General features: G+C 40.8%; 1 protein-coding gene across 4 annotated transcripts in view; it reads right to left on the bottom strand.

Moving 5' to 3' along the window:
- The window catches only part of tcerg1b (transcription elongation regulator 1b (CA150)), a 109,573-nt gene that overhangs the window by 75,078 nt on the left and 9,650 nt on the right, over positions 1-24,845 (bottom strand). For all 4 annotated transcript variants that reach the window (XM_048543035.2, XM_048543032.2, XM_048543031.2 and 1 more), the window contains exons 2-3: positions 22,339-22,567; positions 873-1,025 (exon numbers count right to left, since the gene is read on the bottom strand). In XM_048543035.2, the coding sequence (XP_048398992.1) occupies positions 873-1,025; positions 22,339-22,567 (382 nt within the window). The remainder of the gene's footprint in view (positions 1-872; positions 1,026-22,338; positions 22,568-24,845) is intronic.

Raw genomic sequence — 24,845 nt, forward strand, 5'->3', positions numbered from 1 at the left:
GGCTGGGATTTTTTTCACTGGAGCATAGGAAGTTGAGGGATGACCTTGTTGAAGTTTATAAAATCATAAGTGACATAGATAAGGTAAATGACAAAGGTCTTTTCCCCAGTGTGGGGGAGTTCAAAACTTTGGGGCATGTTTTTAAAGTGAGATGAAAAAGATTCGAAAAGAACATGAAGGGCAAGTTTTTTTTTGAAACAGAGTGGTTTGTGTGTGATAAGAACAACCAAAGTGTGGATGCAGGTAAAGATCCCAATCTTTTAAATGTTGTCAAAGTTCACGAATAGCAAAGACTGGGAGGGATGTCAGCCAAGTGCAGGCAGGTGGGACTACTTTAGTTTGGAAACATGGTCAGTGTGGACCGGTTGGACTGAAAGGTTTATTTACATGCTGTATAACTGAATCATACTTCATCTTTCCAACCAATTCTGCATCATTAGTAAATTTTGATGTATTAGATTTAATTCCCCGATTTAAATCATAAACATATTCTGTGAACAGCTGGGGTGCTGGTCCCGTTACCAGTGGTACCTGACTTGTTACTGCCAGCCACTCAGGAAAAAAAAAGCATAACATCACATTTTTCCACATTACATTCCATCAATTAAGTTTTTGCCCATTTACTCAAGCAGTCAATACTTTTCTGAAGACACTTGCATCCTTGCCACTTGCCTTCCCATTGATTTATGTCATACAAAAACTTGGCTATATGACATTCACTTTCCACATTCAAGTCATTAATACATCTCTAGAAAGAGATATTTAATGGACAGGCCATTAAAATAATCTTAATTTTACATACTCTAAAAGGTCAAATTTAAAAACTGTTTCACCTTTCAAAAGCACTGACCCTGAATTCTCCAAGAACTTACTTTTCCTTCTGGAGTTTTGTTCTCTACCCAAATCTCTTCATTGTTCGGTAACCCAGGTGCTGTTGGAGCAGAAACTGGAGGCATCCCTGGTGGAAATATCATTCCAGGTGGTGGCGGCATATTGGTCATAGGAGGCGGCATGAAAGGTGGTCTCTGGAAAATAAATCAACTAACTTGAATGTATCCAACTTGAACTGAAGCAAATAAATAATGATGAAAACACTTGTTTCTAAGGCAGCAATGAGAACACATTTAATCTGTTTTCAAAGCAGAGACAGGGCACATTTTCTCGCACAAACAACTGGACAAAATTTATGTGTATCTAAATATAAGAACAGGATCAAAGTGGTGCACTTACGGAGGACCGCAAGGCAGGGGAGTACACAAAGAATGGCAGGACCATAGGGAGCACTGAAGATCGGAGGGATCTTGGTGTGTATGTCCATAGAAGGCTGCAGAGCAGCATGTGGACTGGATAGTAAAGGTGATGTGTAGGATATTTGCCTTTATTAGTCAAGGCATTGAATGCAACAACAAGGAGGTTATGATCTTTGTAAAATATTTATTAAACTGTGGTAGTCTGCAGTTCTGGTTGCCACACTACATAAAGGATGTAACTACATGAGACAGGGTGCAGAGGGGATTCACCAGGACGGCGCATGGCTGGAGCGATTCAGCTCAGAGATGAGACGAGATAGGAAAACAATCCCAGCATAACAGCAGGGAAGGACAAGGGGGATAACAAGGTGTAGAGCTGGATGAACACAGCAGACCAAGCAGCATCAGAGGAGCAGGAAGGCTGACTTTTTGGCTTACCAAGTTCTGAAGGGCATGGATTGGGCAGATAGGAAATAACTTTTTCCCTTAGCAGAGGGATCAATAATTGGGGTCACAATTTTGTAGTGAGCAGGAGGTTGAGAGGAAATTTGGGGGAAAAATAATTCAGAGGGTGTCTGCAAATCACTACCTAAAAGGCAATGGAGACAGGAACTGAAGTTATTTCCAAATAATTTAGATCTGTACTGCAAACATCATAACATAAATGGCTACAGGCTGAGTGTCAGAATTTGGGATTAGAGTAATAACTGCTGATAACTAGCTCTGACACAAGAGTCTTTCTGCGCTGCAACAGTCTACAACTTAAGGCTAAATTTCAAGAATGTTTCGGAGGTGTAAACTAGCTGCAGGTGGCTTTTGATAACAAGCACTTACAGTACACCATCTGCATGGAAGAACCAACCAAAAAGCATACAACCCTCGTAATTCATTGGCTCTGTTCCTCAGATGTAACAAAAGATGTCACCCAAAGTACTGCCTTGCTTCCTAGGAGTGTACTGTCTCTTCACTTTCCATATCTAGGTAACAGTATGGAATCCATGGGTCAAATGCAAATGTCAAACACTGTATTTGAGAGTTAGATATATCATATGCCCTCATTGATTTTCAAATGTCAGGAAGAGGATAAATGCCAATGAACAAAGACTCCAGCTATCAATGAGATTTATATTAGGGTTTATAAAATTAGCACAGACTCATTCTTGAACAAAATCAACATCGTCTGAAATAAATGCATGCATTTCAATGTACGATGCAAAGGCATGTGATATTCAGATGGGATATTCTCAAACAAGCTCTTGGCGTCCTCAAGTCTGGATCACTGATTAGCAGTTATGGTAAGCAAATTCAATGTAAAGGTACTAGTTCATAATAAATATCCGCACAGCCACTCTCAGAATTTCAGGTAAGGACATGGGAGAAAAATAAGAGTCCCAGACAAGTTAAAAGCGCACAGTCAGCAACAATGAGTCTTGAACTCTTTCTAAAAGATGTCCTTGTTCCACAACCAAGATCCGTGATTATCTCATCAGGAAGGCAACAACAAATCTCCTCAATTTCTGGCGTTCCTTCAGACTCCTGTACTTGAAGTTTCACTGCTCATCAATACCTTGAGCTAGCAAGGTCCTAAGCTCTAGAATGTCTTCCTGAAACCTATCTTCCGCTCTCCTTTGGAGACAGTGCTTAAAACTACTTCTTCAAACAAATCTTCAGTCATTGTCCCTATTACATTGAAATGGAGCCCTTGATAATATTCCTGCAGAGCATGGCTTCACCACATCAGGAGCACCAAAGCTTAATTAATTCAAGAAATTCCATGGGACAATGTTCAAAGTGTTGCTTACTGAAACGTTCAAAAACCCATTTCCATTACAGAGAAATAGACACACGAGGAAATGTCCAACTAAGAAAGTAAAGCATTTAAATGTTTAAAACATGATTTCTATGGGGCATTCTACCACCTTTCCCAGGAATCCCATATAACCAAATTATTTTCTAACGCCGTTACTCCTCTAACGTGAGTGATTCCAACAACTATTCAGCAGTTGAAAATGTTCTGTGGAAGTTTGTGACATTTTAGTATTGCTAGAATCCTTGCTGGCAGCTTGATACAGCAACAGTGTCAATTGTTTTTAAAAGATCCTATCTGAAAATGGCAGGATTTTCAAATCATTTGCATTTCATATAAATCATTCATTCTTGCAGAATTTGAGATGCCACAAAAGGCATTTAGACACCAAACCAGTCACTGACTTGACCAAGAACCAAGAAATTAACCTGATTGTGCTTTTCTCAAGTTCTGGTAAGAGCTCTCTCCACCCAGTGTGCAGCAAATCCTCCATGAGCAGCACTCATCAGACTAAACTAATAATCAGCATTCTCACTGCTCTATGACACAAAGAGTGATAGGCTGATACAGCAGCAGCTATCCTAGGAAGTGATATCTACCATGTGAGATGCCAAAATGAAGATTGCTTTTCTCCTCTGGGCGGATGTAAAAGATCTCACTTACTGACAATGAGCAAAGGTGTCCTCCCCAGTGTCCTGGCGAATATTTAACAACTCAACCAACAACGAGACAGATTTTCAGGGCGCTTAATGTGCAGATATGGACCCTAGATTATGCAGGAAAAAACCTCTATCTTTTGCTGTAAAATGGTTCTGGGAGAGTCTGGGGAGCATAAGTGACACATATGTGCAAGTTCTTTCTGCATTGCGCGGAGGTTCTTAGAGTACTAGCGAAACGAGTTCATTAGAATTTAGATAAATCAGAGGAGACCTTATTGAAACATGTAAGATTCTTATGGGATTTGACAGGATAGACACGGAGATGTTGATTCCTCTAGCAGGACAGTCTAGGTTTAGAGCACAGAGTCTCAAAATAAGCTGTTGATCATTTAAAATTTTATTTGCTGGATGTGGACATGGCTGGCTGGCCAGCATGTATTACCTGTCCCTTGTTTGCCTTGACAAGATAGTGGTGAGCTGCCTTCTTGAACTGCAGCGATCCATCTGGTGTAGGTAGACCCACAATGCCATGAGGGAGAGAACTCAGGATTTTGACCCAGGGATGGCGAAGGATGGTGAATGGCTTGGAGGGGAACATGAAGGTAGTGGCGTTCTCATGTATCTGCTTCCCTCGTCCTTCTAGATGGAAGTGGTTATGGGATTGGAGGTTGCTACCTAAGGATCATCAACCAATTTCTGTAGTGCATCTTGCAGGTACCACATGCTGTTGCTATTAATCTTCAATGGTAGAGGGAATGGATGGTCATGAATGTCTTGCCAATCAAGCAGACTGCTTTGTTATGATGATGCCAAGCTTCTTGAGTGTTATTGGGGCTGCATCCATCCAAGGAAGTAAGGAGTATTCTCTCACTCCTGACTTGTAGATAGTGAGCAGGCTTTGAGGAATCAAGAAGTTAATTATTCAATGCAATATTCCTAGCCCTACCTACTCTTATAACCACTGTGTTGATGTAGTAGGTCCAGTTGAGTTTCTAGTCAATGATAACTCCCGGGATATTAATAGTGGGGAGGTATTCAGTGATGCTGACACCATTAAATGTCAAGAGGCAGTGATTAGATTCTTCCCTACTGGAGATGGTTACAGCTTTGCATTTGTGTGGCATGAATGTTACTTGCCACTCATCAACCCAAGCCTGGATATTAGAGATAACACGGTGTGAAGCTGGATGAACACAGCAAGCCAAGCAGCATCAGAGGAGCAGGAAAGCTTGGCGTTGAGTTGGGACCCTCCTTCAGAAATGGGGAAGGGGATGCTGAAATAAAATGGGAAACAGGGGGAGGTGGATAGAAGATGGATGAAGGAGAAGATAGGTGGAAAGGAGACAGACAGGTCAAAGAGGCAGGGTTAGAGCCAGTGAAGGTGAATGTAGGTGGGGAGTGAGGGAGGCGATAGGTCGGTCCGGGAGGACAGTCAGGTCAAGGAGGTGGGATGAGGTTGCTGGGTAGGAGACGGGAGGCTGATTTTGGCATGTGGTTGGGGGAGGGGAGATTTTGAAGCTTGTGAAGTCCACATTGGCAGCCTTGGGCTGTGGGGTTCCCAAGCAAAATATGAGATGCTGTTCCTGCATCTTTTGGGTGGCGTCATTGTGGCAATGCACGATGCCCAGGATGGGCATGTTGTCCAAGGAATGGGGGGGGGGGGTGCTGTGAGTTGAAATGGTTTGCAACTGGGAGGTGGAGATGTTTGTTGCAAACTGAGTGTAGGTGTTCCACAACGCAGTCCCCAAGCCTGGATGTTGTTTGATTTTTGTTGCATTTGAGCACGGCCTGCTTCAGTTTCTGAGGAGTCATGAACTTTGCTGAATATTGTGCAATAATCAGCAAACATTCCCAGTTTTGGCCTTATGATGGATGAAATATCACTGAGGAAGCAGCTGAAGTTGGTTAGGCCGAGGACACTAATGCAAGGAACTCCTGCAGAAATATGCTGGGGATGAAATGACTGACCAACAACCAAAACTATCTTTCCGCATACTACATATAACTCCAAACTGTGAGGAGTTTTCCCCAATATCCATCGATTCCATTTTGCCATTGTTTGTTGTTGCCAATACCCACTCAACTGCAGCCTTGATGTCAAGGACGATCACTCTCACCTCACCTCTGGAATTCAGTTCGTGTCCATGTTTGAATCATGGCTGTAATGACGTCAAAAGCTGAGCTGCCGTGGCAGAACCCAAACTGTGCGCCACTGAGCAGATGCTACTTTACAGCACTATTGATGATAAGTCTTCCATTGGCTGGGGTCAGATTTGATTTGTTTTTTTTAATGGAGAGGTTATGCCTGGGGAATTTTTCACTTTGTCAGGCATATGCCAGTGTCCTAACTATCCTGGAATGACTTGGTCAGGTGAGCTGCAAGTTCTGGAGCACATGTCTTCAGTACTATTGCTGGAATTTTGTCAGGACCAGTCACTTAGCAGCACCCAGTTTCTCCAACTGTTTCTTGATATCACGTGGAGTGAATCGAAATGGCTGAAGACTGGTAAATACATGGTGGGGGCCACTAGAGATCAAGATGGATTACCGACTCGGCACTGCTGGCTGAAGACTGCTGCAAGCACTTCAGGCTTGTCTCTTGCACTGATGTGCCGGGGTCTTCAATCATTGAGGACGGAGACACTTGTGAAGACTCCTGTGGTTGTTTAATTATTCATCACCATTCACGACTGGATGCAGCAACACTACAGAACTTGGATCTGATCCATTGGCTGTGGGGTTGCTTATCTTTGTCTATTACCTGCTACTTATGCTGTTTGATATGCAAGTAGTCAAATCTGGTTGCTTCACCAGGTTGACACCCTGTTTTCAGGTATGACTGGTGCTGCTCCCGGCACGCCCCCTGCACTCTTCACTGAATCACGGTTGATCCCCTAGCTTGATGGTAATGGTTGATGGGGGGGTATGTCGGGCCATGAGGTTACAGATTGTGCTGGAGTACAATTCTGCTGCTGTTGCTGTCCCATAGCACCTTATGAATGCCTGGTCTTGAGTTGCTGGATAGATATGAAGTCTGTCCCATTTATCTCGGTGATATGTCACACAACACAATGGAAGTTATTCTCAATGTGAAGGCAGGAATTTGTCTCCACAAGGACTGTGCAGTGGTCACTCTTACTGATACTGTTGTGGACAGATGTATCTGCAGTCATCAGATTGGCGAGGATGAGGTCTAAGTTCATTTTTCCCTCCTGTCAGTGCCCTCACCGCTTCCTAGAAACAGAGTCTAGCACCTGTGTCTTTCAGGACACGATTAGCTCAAATCAGTAGTACTGCTGCCGAGCCACTCTGGTTGGTGAACACTGAACCCAAATTTCATCTTGTGCCCTTGCCATCCTCACTGCTTCCGCTAGGTGTTGTTCAACATGGAGGAGTATCAATTCATCAGCCAAGGGAAGAAGGTAATCAGCAGGAAGTTTCCTTGCCTATCTTTAACCTGAAGCCATGAGACTTCATGGGGTCCACAGTTCATGTTGAGGGCTCCAGGGCAACTCCCTCCCAACAGTAGACTACTGTGCCACTACTTCTGCTGGGTCTGTCCTGATGGTAACACAGGACATAGCCAGAGATGGTGGTGATGTCTGGAACATAGCCTGTAAGGTATGATTCTGTGAGTACAACTAATGTCTTGCTGTTGCTTGCCTTGTGTGTGAGACAACTCTCCCAATTTTGGCATGAACCCTGGATTTTATTGAGGAGGATTCTGCAGGGTCGACAGGATTATTTCTGCTATTGTCTTTTCCAGTGCTTAGGTCAATGCCAAGTGATCCATCTAGTTTCACTTGTAGGGACAGGGCTAAGTGAATGGTTTGCTAGGCCATTTCAGGGGGCAGCTGAGAGTCAACCATATTGCTGTGGGTCTGGAGTGACATGCAGGCCTGACCAGGTGAGGACGGCAGATTTTGTTCCCTGAGGGACATTAGTGAACCCAGATCTGTATTTTGGACAACACTTCCATGATCATCAGTAGATTTTTAATTCCAGGCTTCTTTTTATTCAAATTCCACCATCTGTACGGTGAAACTTGAACCTGTATTCCCAGAACATGAGCTGAATTTCTGGATTAATAGTCTAGCGATAATAGCACCTCCCCTATGTAAAAGGGATAAGAAACTATTTCTTTTCACAGGCAGTGAATTTGTGGAATTCTTCATTGCAGAGGCTGTGTTAAGTGTATTCAAAGCTCAGACAGACGTTTAACAGGTAATGGGATCAAAGGTTATTGGGCTAAGGCAAGAAAGTGAAGCTGAGGATGATCAGAGCAGCTGTGATCTCATTTCAGAGCAGACTCAACGGACCAAATATCCTACGTCTGCCTATATAGCTTTAGTCTGACAGGCTTTGACTGACCTGCAGTTTTGTACAGACGATAATACTTTTAGATTTTAGTAAAATAGAAAAGCCATAAAAATTTTTTTGACGAATTCAGTGTCCAATGGCAGCCCATGGATGTAATTCACCATGTACCAAAATGGTGTTACTTGTCATGCAAGATTTTAAAAGAAGTAATTGTGTTTTTATTTCCTCAGTTGTCAACATTTTACAAAGAAAAATCTGAATTGGCACCTCCATGAGCCATTTTAAAATTGTTAATTGAAGTATTCAAGAGGTGCAAACAAGACATACAGCCAACATAGCTCATGGGCCATCTGCTCACGTTACAATTATTCCAAATGTGTTACTGGCTGTCAACTGCAATATTAATGGAGCCACATTAAAACAGAAGCAGCTTCTAAATGCTGTAAACCTGTAAAATTACGATCTCAACTGTCAGTGAGTACTGGAGATGATTAATGCAGAATTATTCTATACCAGAAGTCCTACCTATAGTCATACCAAGTACTATAAAATTAAACACAAAATAGAGACCTAACTCAGGCAGAATTCTTCCAGTGTTGGTTTCAACAGGAATTTTAAGATGATGGCAAAAAGGAGTTCATTGATCCAAAATGGCATTTGCGAACATTCTGTCAACCTATTGGCAGCAGGCAGTTCATAATCTGTCGTCCTATGCATTACTAAACAAAAACAAATTAAATATCTGTACTGTGATCAAAAAGGTTTTAAGGTTGATAAATTCGGATTTGGATTTCAGAACAGATGCAGATAGACGTAGGTCACGTCTGTCAAGTTTTTTTTAAACTAAGGACGAGAGGAGTTATAGGATGCCAGGGACAAACCCTTTAGTGTTAATGAATAAAATGTTTATACATTGCTACGGTTATGGCAAACAGAATAAACACATTCAAATAATTAGATAAGGTTTAACTTGAGAATAATCAGGATCTAAATAGTGAGTTCAGAAGTTTCAATTCATTCATGGGATTTGTGCACAGCTTGCTATGCCAGCAGAGAGTAGTTAAGATTTAACCACATTGCTGAGTCTGCAGTCACATATGTCAGATCAGATAAAGACGGCAGATTTTATTTCCTAAAGGGCATGAGTTAACAAGTGGATTTTTACAATAATCGACAATGGTTACATGGTCACCATTATGCCAGCTTTTCATTCTCATTTTTCTTCATTAAATTCAAATTCCACTCTCTGCCATGGTGGGATGTGAACACTTGTTCCAGCAAATATAACTAGCTCATTATCCAACTGACACGGCCACGACATCAATTAACTCCCCAAGAGAGTAGGTTGTCCTAGTGAGGAAATCAGTGTTATTTTTCCACAATTCAGTTCAGGGGAACCAATCATTTCAGAAGTGTTGGGTTTCTAGAAATTGCGCAGCCTCTTAAGTCAGGAGAGTTTGTATAGAAGCCAAAATCAGAAGCGCTTGAGAAACTCAGGTCTTGCAGCACCTGTGGAGAGAAAAACAGAATTAACATGGAGTCCAAAGACCTCAAATCTGAACTAGATTTCTGCTGACAGCTGCCTTCTTCTTGGTCCACACTCCTGTACCATAACACATTGCTCCTTTGACAACTCCTTAACTGCATGCATTTACTTAGAGGTTGGCTGCTCTTCCAACTGCAAACTGTTTATCTTCCATGTCTGCTGCAAATAGGGTCACCATGAGCCCATTAGTAGCAAGTGTACAAGTTAACCAGTCTATTATTTAGGAGCAGATCCTCAACATTCCACTGTTCTATTTCTTGGCGTGACTTTTCTTGGATTGGCCACACCAGAGAATGAATTGTTCTGAGAGAATGGGGATTTCAGGGGCAGAATCACCTGTTACCCCCATGTACTCCAAGCATCACGAAGCAGGTATTCAGATGAATCATTAAACTTTTTTAACAAATCAACTTGGATAAAAAAAACTTCGACAATTAAAATGACAACTTGAAATTTGAGGCTCAAAATTCCAAAGATCGTTGATGAAAATAAAGCAAAAACATATGCCATCATGAGATTTTCTGAAACAAAACAGAGCCAAAAGGAGATGCCACAACAAGTCTTGATTCTAAACAGTGATGGTTGGTTAACAAGTGCAAGTTGGAAGAGGAGTGACATTAAACAGCTGAAACGAAATTTATCGAGCATGACAAAACTTGTCCGAAATCACAAGGCAATATTGATCTCACATTGAACAATACTCTGGTGTCCTGTCCAGGTTGAAGCCCATGGGATACAAGGGACAGTAGCAACAGAGACAAAGAATTGAGGACATAAAGAGTCATTTTTATTGAGATTCTTTCAGAAAGGAAGATATACAGCAGTATTCCCCAGGGGTTCATACTTAGATACTACTTCTGGATGTGAGTTTGCTCGCTGAGCTGGAAGGTTAGTTTTCAGACGTTTCGCCACCATTCTAGGTAACATCATCAGTGAGCCTCCGACGAAGCGCTGGTGTTATGTCCCGCTTTCTATTTATCTGGTTAGGTTTCCTTGGGTTGGTGATGTAATTTCCTGTTCTTTTTCTCAGGGGATGGTAGATTGGCTCCAAATCAAGGTGTTTGTTGATGGAGTTCCGGTTGGAATGCCATGCTTCTAGGAATTCTCGTGCGTGTCTCTGTTTGGCTTGTCCTAGGATGGATGTGTTGTCCCACCTCATCTGTATGTAAGGATGCGAGTGATAGTGGGTCATGTCGTTTTGTGGCTAGTTGATATTCATGTATTCTGGTGGCTAGCTTTCTGCCAGTTTGTCCAATGTAGTGTTTGTCACAGTTCTTGCAAAGTATTTTGTAGATGACGTTTGTTTTGTTTGTTATCTGTATAGGGCCTTTTAAGTTCATTAGCTGCTGTTTTAGTGTGTTGGTGGGCTATCCTGATGCCAAGAGGTCCGAGTAGTCTGGCAGTCATTTTGGAAATGTTTTTGATGTAGGGGAGAGTGGTTATGGTTTCTGAGCCCGTTTTGTCTGTTTGTTTGGGTCTATTGCTGAGGAATCGGCGGACTGTGTTCATAGGGTACCCATTCTTTTTGAATACGCTGTATAGGTGATTTTCCTCTGCTCTGCGTAGTTCCTCTGTGCTGCAGTGTGTGGTGGCTCGTTGGAATAATGTTCTAATGCAGCTTCGTTTGTGGGTGTTGGGATGGTTGCTCCTGTAGTTCAGTATTTAGTCCGTATGTGTTGTTTTCTTGTCGACGCTGGTTTGAAATTCCCCATTGGCTGTTCACTCTACTGTGACATCTAGGAATGGCAGTTTGTTGTTATTTTCCTCCTCTTTTGTGAATGTTATGCCAGTAAAGGTATTATTGATGGTCTTGAAGGTTTCCTCTAATTTGTTTTGTTTAGTGATGACAAAGGTGTCATCCAAGTAGCGGACCCAAAGTTTGGGTTGGATGATTGGCAGAGCTGTTTGTTCGAGTCTCTGCATTACTGCCTCTGTTAAGAACCCTGAAATCAGAGATCCCATGGGTGTTCCGTTGGTTTGTCTGTAGGTTTTGTTATTGAAAGTGAAGTGGGTGGTGAGGCATAGGTCCACTAGCTTGATGATGTTGTCCTTGCTGATGAGGTTGGTGGTGTCTGGTGTATGTGTCTTCTGTTCTTCTAATAGTGTAGTCAGTGTTTCTTTGGCCAGGTTGATGTTGATGGATGTGAACAGGGCTGTTACGTCAAAGGAGACCATTATTTCATCTTCTTCTATCTTGGTGTCTTTGATGGTGTTCAGGAATTCTTGGGTGAAGCGAATGGAGTGGTAGGAGTCTTCTACTAGGTGTTTTTGTCTTTGGTGTAGTTCCTTGGTTAATCTGTAGGTTGGTGTTTCAGGTAGCGACACTATGGGTCTGAGGGGGGCTCCTGGTTTGTGAATTTTTGGTAGTCCGTAGAAGCATGGTGTGTTGGATCCATCTGGTTTCATTTTTTGAAAGTCTCTCTACTACTTCTTTTGATATATATTAATGACTGAAGACTTGGGTTGATAAGACATGTTCAAAATTTGCAGATGACAACAAGTTTTAAATATTCTTAACTGTGAGGATGATAATAGGCTTCTAGACAACACAGGCTGGTGGAATGTGTTGATACATAACTTCATATTTTACTGCACTAAATTTCATGTACTTTGGTACAAAAAAAGGCCAACAAATATGAAGTTTAGAATTCCAAGGGAGCACAGAACTGAAGCCCAAGCGTGTGTACACAAGTTGTTGAGGGTGGAAGAGCAAGCTGACAAGTGGTTATACAAAGCATATGACATCCTGGGATTTGTACAGTACAAACAGAATGAAGCTCTGTTGAACTTTTATAAAGCACAAGTTTAGCCTGAAATGGAGCACTATCCCAGTTCTGCGCATTGACTTTAACAAAGGTTGAGAGAGAGGGTGCAGAAAGAACTTAGGAGAACAATTTGAGGAACAAGGGACTGCAGTTACATGGACAGATTAAAGAAGCTGGGGCTGTTCTTAGATCAGACAAAGTTGACAGGAGATTTGACACAAATATTCCAACTCATGACGAGTCGAGGGCCAGGAAGAGGGCACACAATGGTGGAAGCACTGAGAAACCAAGTACAATAACTTAAGGCGACTGGCAAAATAACCACTGGCATACAAGAGGACACATCTTTCTACGGAATTGGACTGCAACATCTTCAAGTATGGTGGAGTAGAAAGAACCATGGCTTTTAAAAGCCACCAAGTTAAGCATACAGAAATAAAGAAAATTTAAAGAATTTAAATAAAGAAAAATAAAGGGAAACAGCAGGAGTTCAACTAGATGAGCTGTCTTCTGAGAAATGCAACACAGACAAATTGACCGAAAGACCTCCTCCGTGCTCTAAATATTCGATGATTCTGAGAAGATGGCAATATTGACATTTGGTGGGAAAATCACAGTTCCAGTTCTTAACAGTTAGAAATTCCACACTGAGGTGATTGCTCACTGGTTAATAATCTTGAGGATAAATTCTCACATTCAGCTTTCATACAATAATTTTATTATACCGTTCTCATAGATAAATTGAGTCACTGAACTGAATTGTGGACAGTTTCCTAAGTAACTGGTGAACTCAAATTGTAGAATGTATCATTAAAAAAAACATTTAAAATTGTCTTTTGTTCCCTTTAATAAGAAACGCAATGTTGGGAAATAGAATGCAAGACCAGGCTAAGGTTCAGCAAAGAAACAAATTACCAGAATGAGTCCAAACAAATTTTCAAACAATAATCCCAAGTTTTATTTATTACTAGTTCAACAAGTTCTTCTTTTAAAAATTGGCATTATTTCCATTCCACAATTCTCATTGGAAAACTATATAACAACCTAACTTTAAAAAAAATCAATGCTTTTGATACCATTAACCTGAAACACTTTCCCTAATCCTCAAATCTAGTAGTTGAATTGAGATGCCTCTCTATTTCTAACTTCTTTATTAACCCAAAAAATGCATTGAAATTCTTCTATTTATCATGTTTCTCCGAACAGATTAGCTTTCCTTTAAACTCAATTCTCTAAATTTAAAATGAGACAAATACAGTTATGTTCAAGTGAAAACTGATCAGCCACTGACTCGCACAAATAACTTGTTTCCCATATCTACATTGTTACCCCTTGAAAGAACTCTGTTCCATTCTCGCAGTTTCTCATAGATTACTGCATCTGTGTTCTTTTTCAACTGACTGTTCTCTCCCACCCCAAAAACTCACCGTATTTGATGTGGCTCTCACACACATCTGTCCTACGTCATGCACTGGTGCTTCACTTTAACTCCCTCTCACAACAGTAATTTGATTCCCATTGCCCTGTTTCTACCACACCACCTACCTCCTATTCAGCAGATCATCCTCTAAAATTTCCAGCCTCCAGTATAATGCCATCACCAAAGCATATTTTCCTTCCATTGCAACATACTGAACTTCCTCCACAACACCCTGACCAACTCTTCAATATCTCCAAACCATGGTCTTCCCGAGTGCACCTTTGTGAGAACATACAGGTGACAAACCATATGCCTTCTTTGCTATTCACAGTATCTCATACGCTTTCCAAGTGATTCCGGTGATTTACCTGTGCCTTTTTCAAGTTGGTAAACGACATGCTTTAAACAGAATTTGATTCTTCTGTAATTAGGAAACCAATTACAGACTGGGTGACTGCATTATCGAACACCTTCATTCAATAGACCTGACACCAAGTTTCATGTCATGTTAATTCCAAATGTTGCTCCCTTCTGATCTCTGTCCTTGACCTCCTAACGTGGTCTGACAAAGTCCAAGCAACAGTACTTCACCTTTCAACTGAAAACTCTGCAGCATCCTGGAATGCATATCAAGTTTAACAAATTTCAATCATTATTGCTGCTGCCTGCACTGCATGCCCCCTGCTGAATTCTTTCATGTATCTTTCCTTGCTTGTTCTGTTTCTTTTCCCCCCCAGACAGCTATTCAAGGTCCTCCTATTCGAGTCTTCTCTGGACAAATCTTTTATTTTTTGACTTGCCCCATGACCACTTCTTAAACCATTTTCTCATGTTATCTCACCTACACTTTTGCTCTTCAGACGTGCTCAAAAACTCTATTTCAAACTTCTCCCTGTTCTGATGAAAGGTCATACAGTAAGCATGTCTTTTTTCCTCTGTCATGTAGTGCAAGACATGGTGAGCAGTTTAAGCATTTTGTTTTAATTTCAGATTTTAAACATGCACAGCACATTATGTTCTTGATGTTGGCTTCACCAAAACTTCAAAATCACTATTCATCCAAGTCAAACCTTTAGCTACTTTGTTCACCACCTACAAACAATGAACCATTTAAGTGACCTAGAAATCAAAACCGCAGCTATCCTGTTTTATTATACCATTTTAAATGTACTCCATATTCTTACTTCTGATACCTAATTTCAATTTCACATTGATCTACGACGTCCAAACTTTTAGATGGATCCTGCCTAAGTCAACTTAACTCATCGCAGATTGATCTCAATGCACAATTTAGTTTCACCTAAATTAGTTTATACTGCACCAGAAACCAGGTGTTGGCTGCTTGCAAGTCTGTTGTCACTTGCTGACACTCTGCCTTGGGAGAAAACAATATGGAACAATAGCTTGTCTAATCTTCCAGGTAATATAGAAAAGGCACAAAGTTTGACACTTATTATGTTTGCAGAACACCAGAACTCGCATTCCAATATCCATGACTTCATAAATGAGTCAACTTACATGGTTAACAAGGTGTAGAGCTGGTTGAACACAGCAGGCCAAGCAGCATCACTGGAGCAGGAAAGCTAGTGTTTCAGGCCTAGACCCTTGTTCAGAAATGGGAAGAGTCAGCTTTCCTGCTTCTCTGGTGCTGTTTGGCCTGCTGTGTTCATCCAGCTCTCCAACTTGTTATCCTGGATTCTCCAGCATCTGCAGTTCCTACTTTTACTGATTGACTTGTTTAAGACATTCATGTGGTTTAGAGTGTTGATTCCTCAGCAAGTGCTGCTTCTCTACAGAATCACACCTAATTGCGGCCATTTTGTTTTGCACCTTTTCTCCTGCCATAAAAATGGTTGTCATTATTTGAAATTTAGCAGTGTTGCATTTGTCCTCATGAGTGCATGAAGAAAATGGTTGGCAACATGCCTCTCGTCAGCAGCACTGGACAGTTTTACAAAAAATAAAGCAAGATCATAAACTCACATGAGAAAGAAGAGTTTCGGCCATTTGACTTATCTGTCATTCTTTAAGATCATGGTTTGATTGGATTTGACATTAACTTCATTCACCTACCTGTTCTTCAGAACTCACTGCTCCCTGCCAGCAAAGGAACTGCCTAACTCAAACTTAAACATCAACAAAAACAGAAACTGCTGGAAAAGCTCAGCAGATCTGGCAGCATCTGCAGCAAGAAATCAGAGCTAATGTTTTGGGTCCTGTGACCCTTCCTCAGAACTGTTCCAAAAGGACCCAAAACGTCAACTTTGATTTCTGTTGGCAAATGCTGCTGGACTTGCTGAGCCCTTCCAGCAACTTTTGCTTTTGTTCCTGATGTACAGTATCCACAGTTCTTTTGTTTTTTTTTAAAAATCAATCTTAAACATATTCAATTCTCTAGCTTCCACTGCCCTCACGGGAACAGACCTCCAAAGTCTAACTACGGTCTCAGGAAAGATTCTTCTCATCTCCTACACGTAACGTGAGCCCCTTACGTCCTCATAGGTAAATAAATGCTTGGTAATACAGAACTTAAACATTGCTGAAAGGAAACAAGATAAAGCCTTTCATCAGAACTAGAACATGAGAAACAGACCTGAAAAAGAGACACCTCACTTTTGACAAAAAGAGAAAGGGGTACTGATTATTTAGGCCATGATTGACATGGAGATATAGCAAAGACTGTTACCTGTCAATCTTAATTCCCAGAATGTGCAGGTAGATTCTAACTGGTCGGAACGTTACCACAACAGGGCAACATACTCACAAAATTCACCCTATCCTCAGTCATACTGTATTAAGTTAAACACTCTTCTGAGCTCTACCCCCACCCAACCGAAAACCAAAATGAGCTAACTCTGATTCCTAGATAACAAGGTGTAGAGCTGAATGAACACAGCAAGCCAAGCAGCATCAGAGGAGCAGGAAAGCTGATGTTCGGATCAAGACCCTTCTTCAGAAAAAACCTCTAATTCTTCCATAGTTTTCCCTGCTACTGCATGGGTCTCTGGAACCGCGAGTCAATGCAGCCAGTACATAGGCCATCTGAGCAACTGCTCAACCAAGCAGCTAAGAAGGAACATCAATTTGTACAGATCCTGCTCCAGCTTTCTTCACAAGGCAACCAATTCCTCCCAAGAATTAGATGACTGAATCTTCTCTGAACCATTTCCAAAGCAAACATATTCCTTAAGGAAGTGAAAACTGGACACAACATTCCAAGTGCAGTTTTGCCAACACTATATACAGCTGGAACAAGTCTAACCAACCTTATACAATGACACTGTTGCTTTAACATCAATATAATATTTTCCACTTGCTGCACCCGCATGCTAACGTTCTGCAGGTTATGTACAAGGGCAAATGCCCCGTATTACAAAGTTCTTCAGTTTGACTCTACCCAAATAATATTCTGGCTTTTTATTCTTGTCACCAGAGTAGAAATTTCACATTTTCCCACATTACTGTACCGGATTTTGAGAGACTCACTTCACATATCTAAATCCCTTTGCAAGCCCAATGAATTCTCCTCTGAAGTTGCTTTTCAGCCTATTGTTCTATCATCAGAAAAGTTACTGATGGTTGAGTAAGTCCTTTTATCAAAGTAACTAATATTGATCAAAAATAGCTGAAGCCCCCGCGCACTATCCCCAGTAAGCTCTACTGGACACAATGTGCTAACCTGAAAATGACCAATTTATCTTGTTTCCTGTTGACATGCTGAACCTAAATCCATATCAATATTACCCCTGAACCCCTGTGTTTTATCTTCAGCATTTTTAGGTGACAACTTGTCAAATCACTTTTGCAGACTCAAATACACTTTATGCCTCCCTTTCTCAGCAGTGTTTGTTCCGCAAGGAATGCAGATCCAAACTGTGTTTCCCTTTTTGACTTTGTCTAATTCTGTAATGGTGTTCTAAGTGGTTCGTTAGTACCTCTTTCATCATCAATTCTAGCATTTACCAACACAAACATGAGGTTAGATAGTCTGTCATTTCTTGTTTTCCATCACCCTTCCAAAATCTAGGCAATGTTTGGATCATTACAACAAATGCATCCACTTTGCAACCATTTCCCATAAGTCTCAAGTATGCAGGCCATCAGGTCCAAGGGACTTACTAATTTTTAGATCCAATAATTTTCCAAATACTTTTTTTCTAGTGACCTGTGATTTTTTAAGCTTCCTATTTCCTTGCCAACTATTTCCTAATATTCTTTGTGTCTCCTGTAACAAAGACAGATCGAACATACTTGGTCAAATTCTCTGCCATTTACTGAATTTAATTTATTATTAATTCCCCAGATGTGGAGTTTAAAGGACTAATGCTGACTTTAGCTATTCCCTTGCTTTTTATACCAACATAAAAGCTTTCACTCTAATTTCACTTCATGCTTTTCTTGCAACGTAAGTCACTAATCTTTACAGCATCTTTTCTTTCAATTTGATATCATTAATTGAGTTAGCCACACATGACATAACTTTCTTTAGTTAAGAAAGAAAGATGCTGCAAAAAGGATATCTCAAAACACATCCTCAAATGTCCACCATTGATTCCTGTGTTTCAGGCTAATTTCACATTCTAGTTTAGTCAATTTCATCTTTATATCTTTGTAACCACTGCTATTTAAGAATAATTATAGATACAAATTTCTGTCTCAAACTAAATGTTCTCGTCACCCTTACTCAGAAGATCCTTTACAATGAGATTACAAATTAATTAATCCAATCTTATCACATTTTTAGATCTGAAGTAGGTTGATACCTGGTTGATTCCAGAATTTATAGTTTGAAGAAACTCTCCTGTACATTTTTTTAATCAAATCCTCTAAACTACCTTTGTCAAGTTAACTTGTTCACAATCAAGATCTCTATGCAACTTTCCCTCCCTCCAAGCTGAGTCACTCCAAGGGCCCATCCTTGATTGCATGCCAACATATTAATCTCTGGTGTCTCCGGCAGGGGTTGTGCAGTGGCTACTAAAATTAGAGAAAATGTAACTCCCACGATGATTGCAATCCCTTTCATAAAACTCAATTATGCTTAATTTATAATCCGTCTTTCCGTGTATCTACTGTCAGTGAGCCTACAAATCACTCTCAATGATTTGTTTCTTTTGATATTTATCTCCTCACAAACAGACTACATTTTGATCTTTTGAGCAAAAATTACTTCACATGACTGTACCGACCTTCTTTATCAAGTAACCCCCTTTTCTTTTTCCTGTCCTTCCAAAACGTCAAACAACCTTCAGTACTCAAGAGCTCTGCGGTCACCTATAACTCTATCTTGAACCATCTTCTAACACTTCACATTGATTAAAAAAAAACTTGAATTCTGCATTTTACTTATTTTACCCAGATTGAGTTTATTTGTTGGTCCAAGCTGATAAATCTTGCTTCCTGATACATTCTGGTTATTAACACATCGCTACATTGTGCTATTGCCTTGTCTTTTCTTTTCAACTTTCCAAACTATCATTCCTGTGAACCTTCCTAGGATACTTAGTTTAAAGTCTTCATTGCCCACCACCTGTGGGGCCAGCAGTGTGCTAATTAATCAAGAGGTCCATATAAGCAATGTCAAAAACCACACTAAGTAACAGAAACACAACACATCACTGTTATACTTGATTTACAGCGTTAATTTCAAATAATAATGCAGCAATGTCTGAGATAAAACAGGTCAGACAGCCTCCTCACTTGCACCCTCAGATGACTACTCAGACATCGTGATAATATAGCAAACTTCCATACTTCAGGTGTATAATTCTTGCTGGTTTGTCAAGTGCGCTGGTTAAAACAAAGTTTGCAATTTGTGATTTGCAAGTACACTAGTCATAGGACAGTTGTGGCGAAGACAATCCCAATGGTACAATTCTCTCCTTCCCCACCGTGGAGGCCAGTGCCCCTGGAACCTTTGAACCAAGCATGTGATTTGTAAACCTTAATTACCTTACGCCAAGTTGCTTCTGGTTCAAGCCAGAAATTATCTTTCTGGTTCTGCATTTTAAACTTTATCCTGTCACTCCTTTTCCTTCAGCAGAACTACTTTTTGTGGTCTTCAGTTGTTGGTACCAACATGAACCAAGCCCTCCATCTCCAGGGTCCTCACTGACCCAGAGGCGATGTCATCCAGCTGTGGCAACACAGCCTTCAAGAATCACGCTCATGACAGCAGAGAACAGCACTCATCTCCAAAGCTATTTAGCTCCCAGTGACAACTACTTCACATACTACTTGCGCCAGCTGAACAGTTCCCTGCACCAGGGTGCCGTTCCAGTTCGCTAATCCCCTTACAGTTGTTTTTGCACTCCACAAAAACTTCAAACTCTTGCCCCAGTTACAAGGCTGAGGCTCCTCCATAGCTCCCTTCTGGATCTCCATTCTTACTTCAAAGTCACACCCCCTTATTCATGGCCACATCCATTTCTGAAGCACATATCTAAGCAGTATGACTAGCTCTTGAATTGCAGAATCAAGATTAGTTTCCTATCCCAAAGACATCACAGTATCTGAAGGTCAGATTGAGCTCAAGCTTGTAATTCTGGTTTGTCAAGTTGCTGCCATGCCCCACGGAGTAACCACCAGCTCCCACATGCCACAGCTATAACGGATCACTGGTCCTCTTCTTCATTATACAAGTTAACAAATGATATTTTAAACTTTAGCAAGATCATTCAAGTGTCGTCTGTAGCAAGACCAAATAGCTTAACTGTATATTTCACAAGAGACTTATAGCTCCTGATCAGTTAAAACTCAGTCACTGCCTGTTCACCTAATGAAAACCCTGAAAGCTCAGTTTTTGAAGTCTAAACAAGTTATGAAAAGCAGCACCTTCCTCCCCATCCTAACACCAAATCTGTTCCACCTCCTGCTCAATTCCCAAGATAGCCCTCATTGCATTCAAGCTCTGCCAGTCTACAGGACAGCAAAACATGTCTACAATTATCAGGAACTATGGGTCATGACCAAGTTGCAACTGCAAAGTTAGCTCCTTTTTCTAGGAATGAACATCCTATTTGTTCTGATTTTTGAGGAAAGGTCACTAAACCCAAAACATGAACTCTGATTTTTTTTTCCCCCACAGGTGCAACCAGACCTGCTGAGCTTTTCCAGCAATTTCTGTTTTTAGATCAGTCACTCTCAGTTGATTGACAAATAACTGCCACTGTCAGGCAGCTTCTATTAATTAGGTAATAAAATGTGAGGCTGGATGAACACAGCAGGCCAAGCAGCATCTCAGGAGCACAAAAGCTATTAATTAGGTTCCTTAACTAGCTTTCAGTTTTCACACAGTTAATCAGAATGCGAATCTGAATTACACCTTGAGAAAAATCCAACAGAAATTACCACCTCCACTGGTTTTAAGTTAGCCCTTGTTCCTGGTCACATTGCATATTCCAGACTCAGAAATACATGAAGATTTTGTTAAAGTACATCCAGATCTGAAGAAAGATGGGTGAAACAGTTGTGAACCAGATATTGTCTTGTCTGCAGTGCTTAAACTAAGTAGAGATACCGTCCATTTCACAAAAAGACTCATTGCTCCTGAATCAGTTTAAACTCAAACATTCACTACGTGCTCACTTAATGAAAAAGGGGTAGGCGAGGGCAAATAACCAGGATGGTAGAGATTTTGTTGCTATCAAAGTAACACATAAGAATGGGTTCAGCAAGCCAACAGTTGCAGGGGTTGTGTGTGAAATGGAGAATTGCATATTATCCAGTTGAGAGTCAGAAAATGCAGTTATAAGAAGTGATTTGAGGAAAATGGTTGTTACTCTTGGAAAACAGAGACTCACGTCAGTGACAGTTAATCTTCAAAAAAACCTTAGTCATGATTTTGAGGGTAATCATAAGCTAAACCAATTCACAAGTAAAGGAAGAAAAAAAACTTGTAATCTCAATAAAAGGCAAGCGTTCAGATTATGGACCTGCTCTAGAATTTGAACAGTGTAATACAACAGGATGAGAAAATTATGAAGACCATAAAGCTCAGAGAAACTGGATACATGGATTTTCCAGCACACGGTTAATCACATTCTCGTTTTACATCCGAACTACAATCTCAAATTGATTCACCACATGTAATTAAAATTCTAATATTTGCCTCTCCTCCTTTGAGGGAATTAAATAGTGCTGAGACCATTATTGCCACTGGGAACACACCCAATTGGTCAATCTTCCATGCATGAATCAACATGGGATCAGAGGCAGACCAGTGAGATTTACAAAGGGTATCACAGTCTTGCTCAACACTGTCCCTATCCTGGGTTCAAATAAATATTGTTTGTCAAAGGGTTCACTGGATAGCCATAAAAGAAGTATCGTCTGACTGCATACCAATTTGAATTTAAGCAATAAAACTAGCTGCAGCATTTACTCCTTGAAACTACTGCACATATTCTCTGCAATCTATTACATAAACAAAAATATCTGATCCACATGGCTGAAACTGTGGCCTGACAAAATGCTCAAACAAAAGGGAGCCATTCAAAACTGCAACTGAGTTGTGGGTATTTGAAGACAGTAAAAATGTGTTTTGAAACGTCCATCCTCTGTACCTCCTACCTGTAAATGTGGTGGAGCCATAGGTGGTGGAATTCCTCCTGGTGGCGGTGGAATTGGTGGCATACTAGGATCAAATGGTGGTCGCCCAAAAGGAGGACGTGGTGGAGGTCCTCTCATCATCGCAAATGGAGGAGGAGGTGGACGTACATGAAGTGGTGGTGGACCCCGCAGCATTGCATTTGTTGGAGGAGCTGGACCACGGAATCGTAGCGCTTGTTGGTGTGCCATCCTATCAGAGGAAATAAAAAGACAGATTTGTCATAATTTATACATTATATTGCATGGGTTATCTTATTGTTATCGACAGTTTCAAAATTCGGCATTTTGTTTTCCGATCCTCCTCCTTTTGGGAGCAAATCCACAGATATCTGCCACCCTCCAAGACCATGACATCCAATACTCGGTATTCGTTGTTAAATTCCAGCATTGGTGTGACAGAATTAAACAAACGATCCTGTTCTCATCCAATGTCCACCAACACGCGACCTAGCAGAGGTCGCTGGATACCACCAACATCAGTAAGCCAGAGTTCTTTACCTTTGTAGTTGATAACCACATCAAGTACTCAAGTTACTGAGATTCAAAGTTATCGCAAAAAAAGTGTGAGGTACCTCAAACACTATCTCAATGGATTCTCAAACAAGCAGATTTACCAAGTACAAATCAGAGCTCAGGTGACAATTTAACCTATCAGAAACAAAAGCAGAAAATGCTGGAAATATGCTGCAGTCACAGGAACACTTGTTTTTGTTTCACGTTCCTGGCACCCACAGTTGTAGCATTTCTACTTTGTTAGCTGTTAATAATTAGACAAGCTCTGCTAACATGCTGAGGAAGCAAAAAACACATTCTTTAACAAGAATAGCACAAAGGTATTTTTGTCATTTAACTCAGAACAGAAGGAAGACATCAATACCAAGACTGCATGCAAGTTCAGTGATGAGGTAACAAAAGATAATCCATTTGAAAGGAGATATATTAAATCAAAGATGAAGTGTCTTGCACAGTTCTATCCACTTCTGGACACTAGCATCTCCTTTGGGACATGCAATTTCTTACTGGTAAAAAGGGGTAAGGATAATGTACAGATTCCACTGAAATTTATGGCAGTGTGCTAAGATTAACATCCAAGTAAATTGAAATCAATGTTTGCTGAATATGAACACATTTTTCCCAGTAACACTTTCTTTCATAAGATGCGGCAATGCAATCTGACCAAAAGTTTCCCCCTCAAGCCCAACTGCTCAACTGGTGTGCAGTAGCCCCTGCATTCCCCAGCCAAGTGCTACTTCATCACACCAACTAAGACAGGTCATGTCAATTGCCTGAAGCCAGATATCTCACTCCCCAAATGTTGCTAATAACTTCACTCAGCACAGACTCTGGATTCAAACTAGGACCACTCTGCGCAAAGCATCACTCTACCTAATCACGTAGGAATTAAATCAACAAGCCACTGGAGATCATTCCCCACCCCAAAATTCTCTGCGTTAACATTGAGCCCTGATCTTCGTTCTCAGCATGTCTGTTAAAACCGTGCATCAGACTGAAGGTCACTATTTTACAAGAGAAAATGAACTAAACCCAAGAAAGCCAATAAGGGGGCACCCGAAGTAAAACAGCACTTCCCTCACACTATAAAAGGTTATTTAACTCACGCACGAACACAAATCAGTCTTCAGTACTCTGAGTAAATTATAATTTTTAACATGGTAATTAGCAAAGCATAAACACAACATGCCCACCAGTTACCCTCTGCCTCACAAAACATTCCTTTGAATATCATTACTCAAAGGACTGTCAGTTCTCTGCTTCTGAGCACTTAATGTGCTGACATACTGAATTTTCCAAGGTTACCGGCAGCCTTTGGTATTTCAAGCCGTCGTCAGGATCTTGGCAGCAAATGTCAGCAAGACATTTGACAGGGGAGGCTTCATTGAACAGATAAATTCTGTGCTCACATACTGATTCAAATTTTTGTCTTCTCAGCAACAGTGACACAAATCAGAACCTATGAGAGGCCTGCCCAACAATTTCTGCATCCAAATTGCTATTACAATATTTTAATATTCAATTATTTTTTGCACGGAATCTAGGATCTTGCTATGTAACTCTGTATTCCACAAATAATGCTTTTAGCAAAGGGGGCTATTATTTGCTTTATTCTGCCCTCACTGGATCCATCTGTCGACACAAAAACATAAAGCTTAAGTACTTTGCAATATTTCAAAACACTGCCTTTTTAAAACTTTTAGAACCAATTCACACAGATGAGCCCAACTGCTGACACGTCAATGTACTGACACATTCATAAAGCAGCTCACTACCATGGAAAATGGCTTCTTCAACAAAAGGAACTTGTGCAAGGATAATGCGCTTCCCCGGTTTTCAACACTCATCCTTAAGAAGCAATTATTCTAAGTTCCAGTAGAAGCATTTGTTCCGGGGTAAAAGACAGACACCAAAACAAAGTTCAAAGGACTTCGGTTTGCACTGCATTACCTGAC

This window comes from Stegostoma tigrinum, chromosome 13 (assembly GCF_030684315.1).
Source record: "Stegostoma tigrinum isolate sSteTig4 chromosome 13, sSteTig4.hap1, whole genome shotgun sequence".
NCBI lineage: Eukaryota > Metazoa > Chordata > Chondrichthyes > Orectolobiformes > Stegostomatidae > Stegostoma > Stegostoma tigrinum.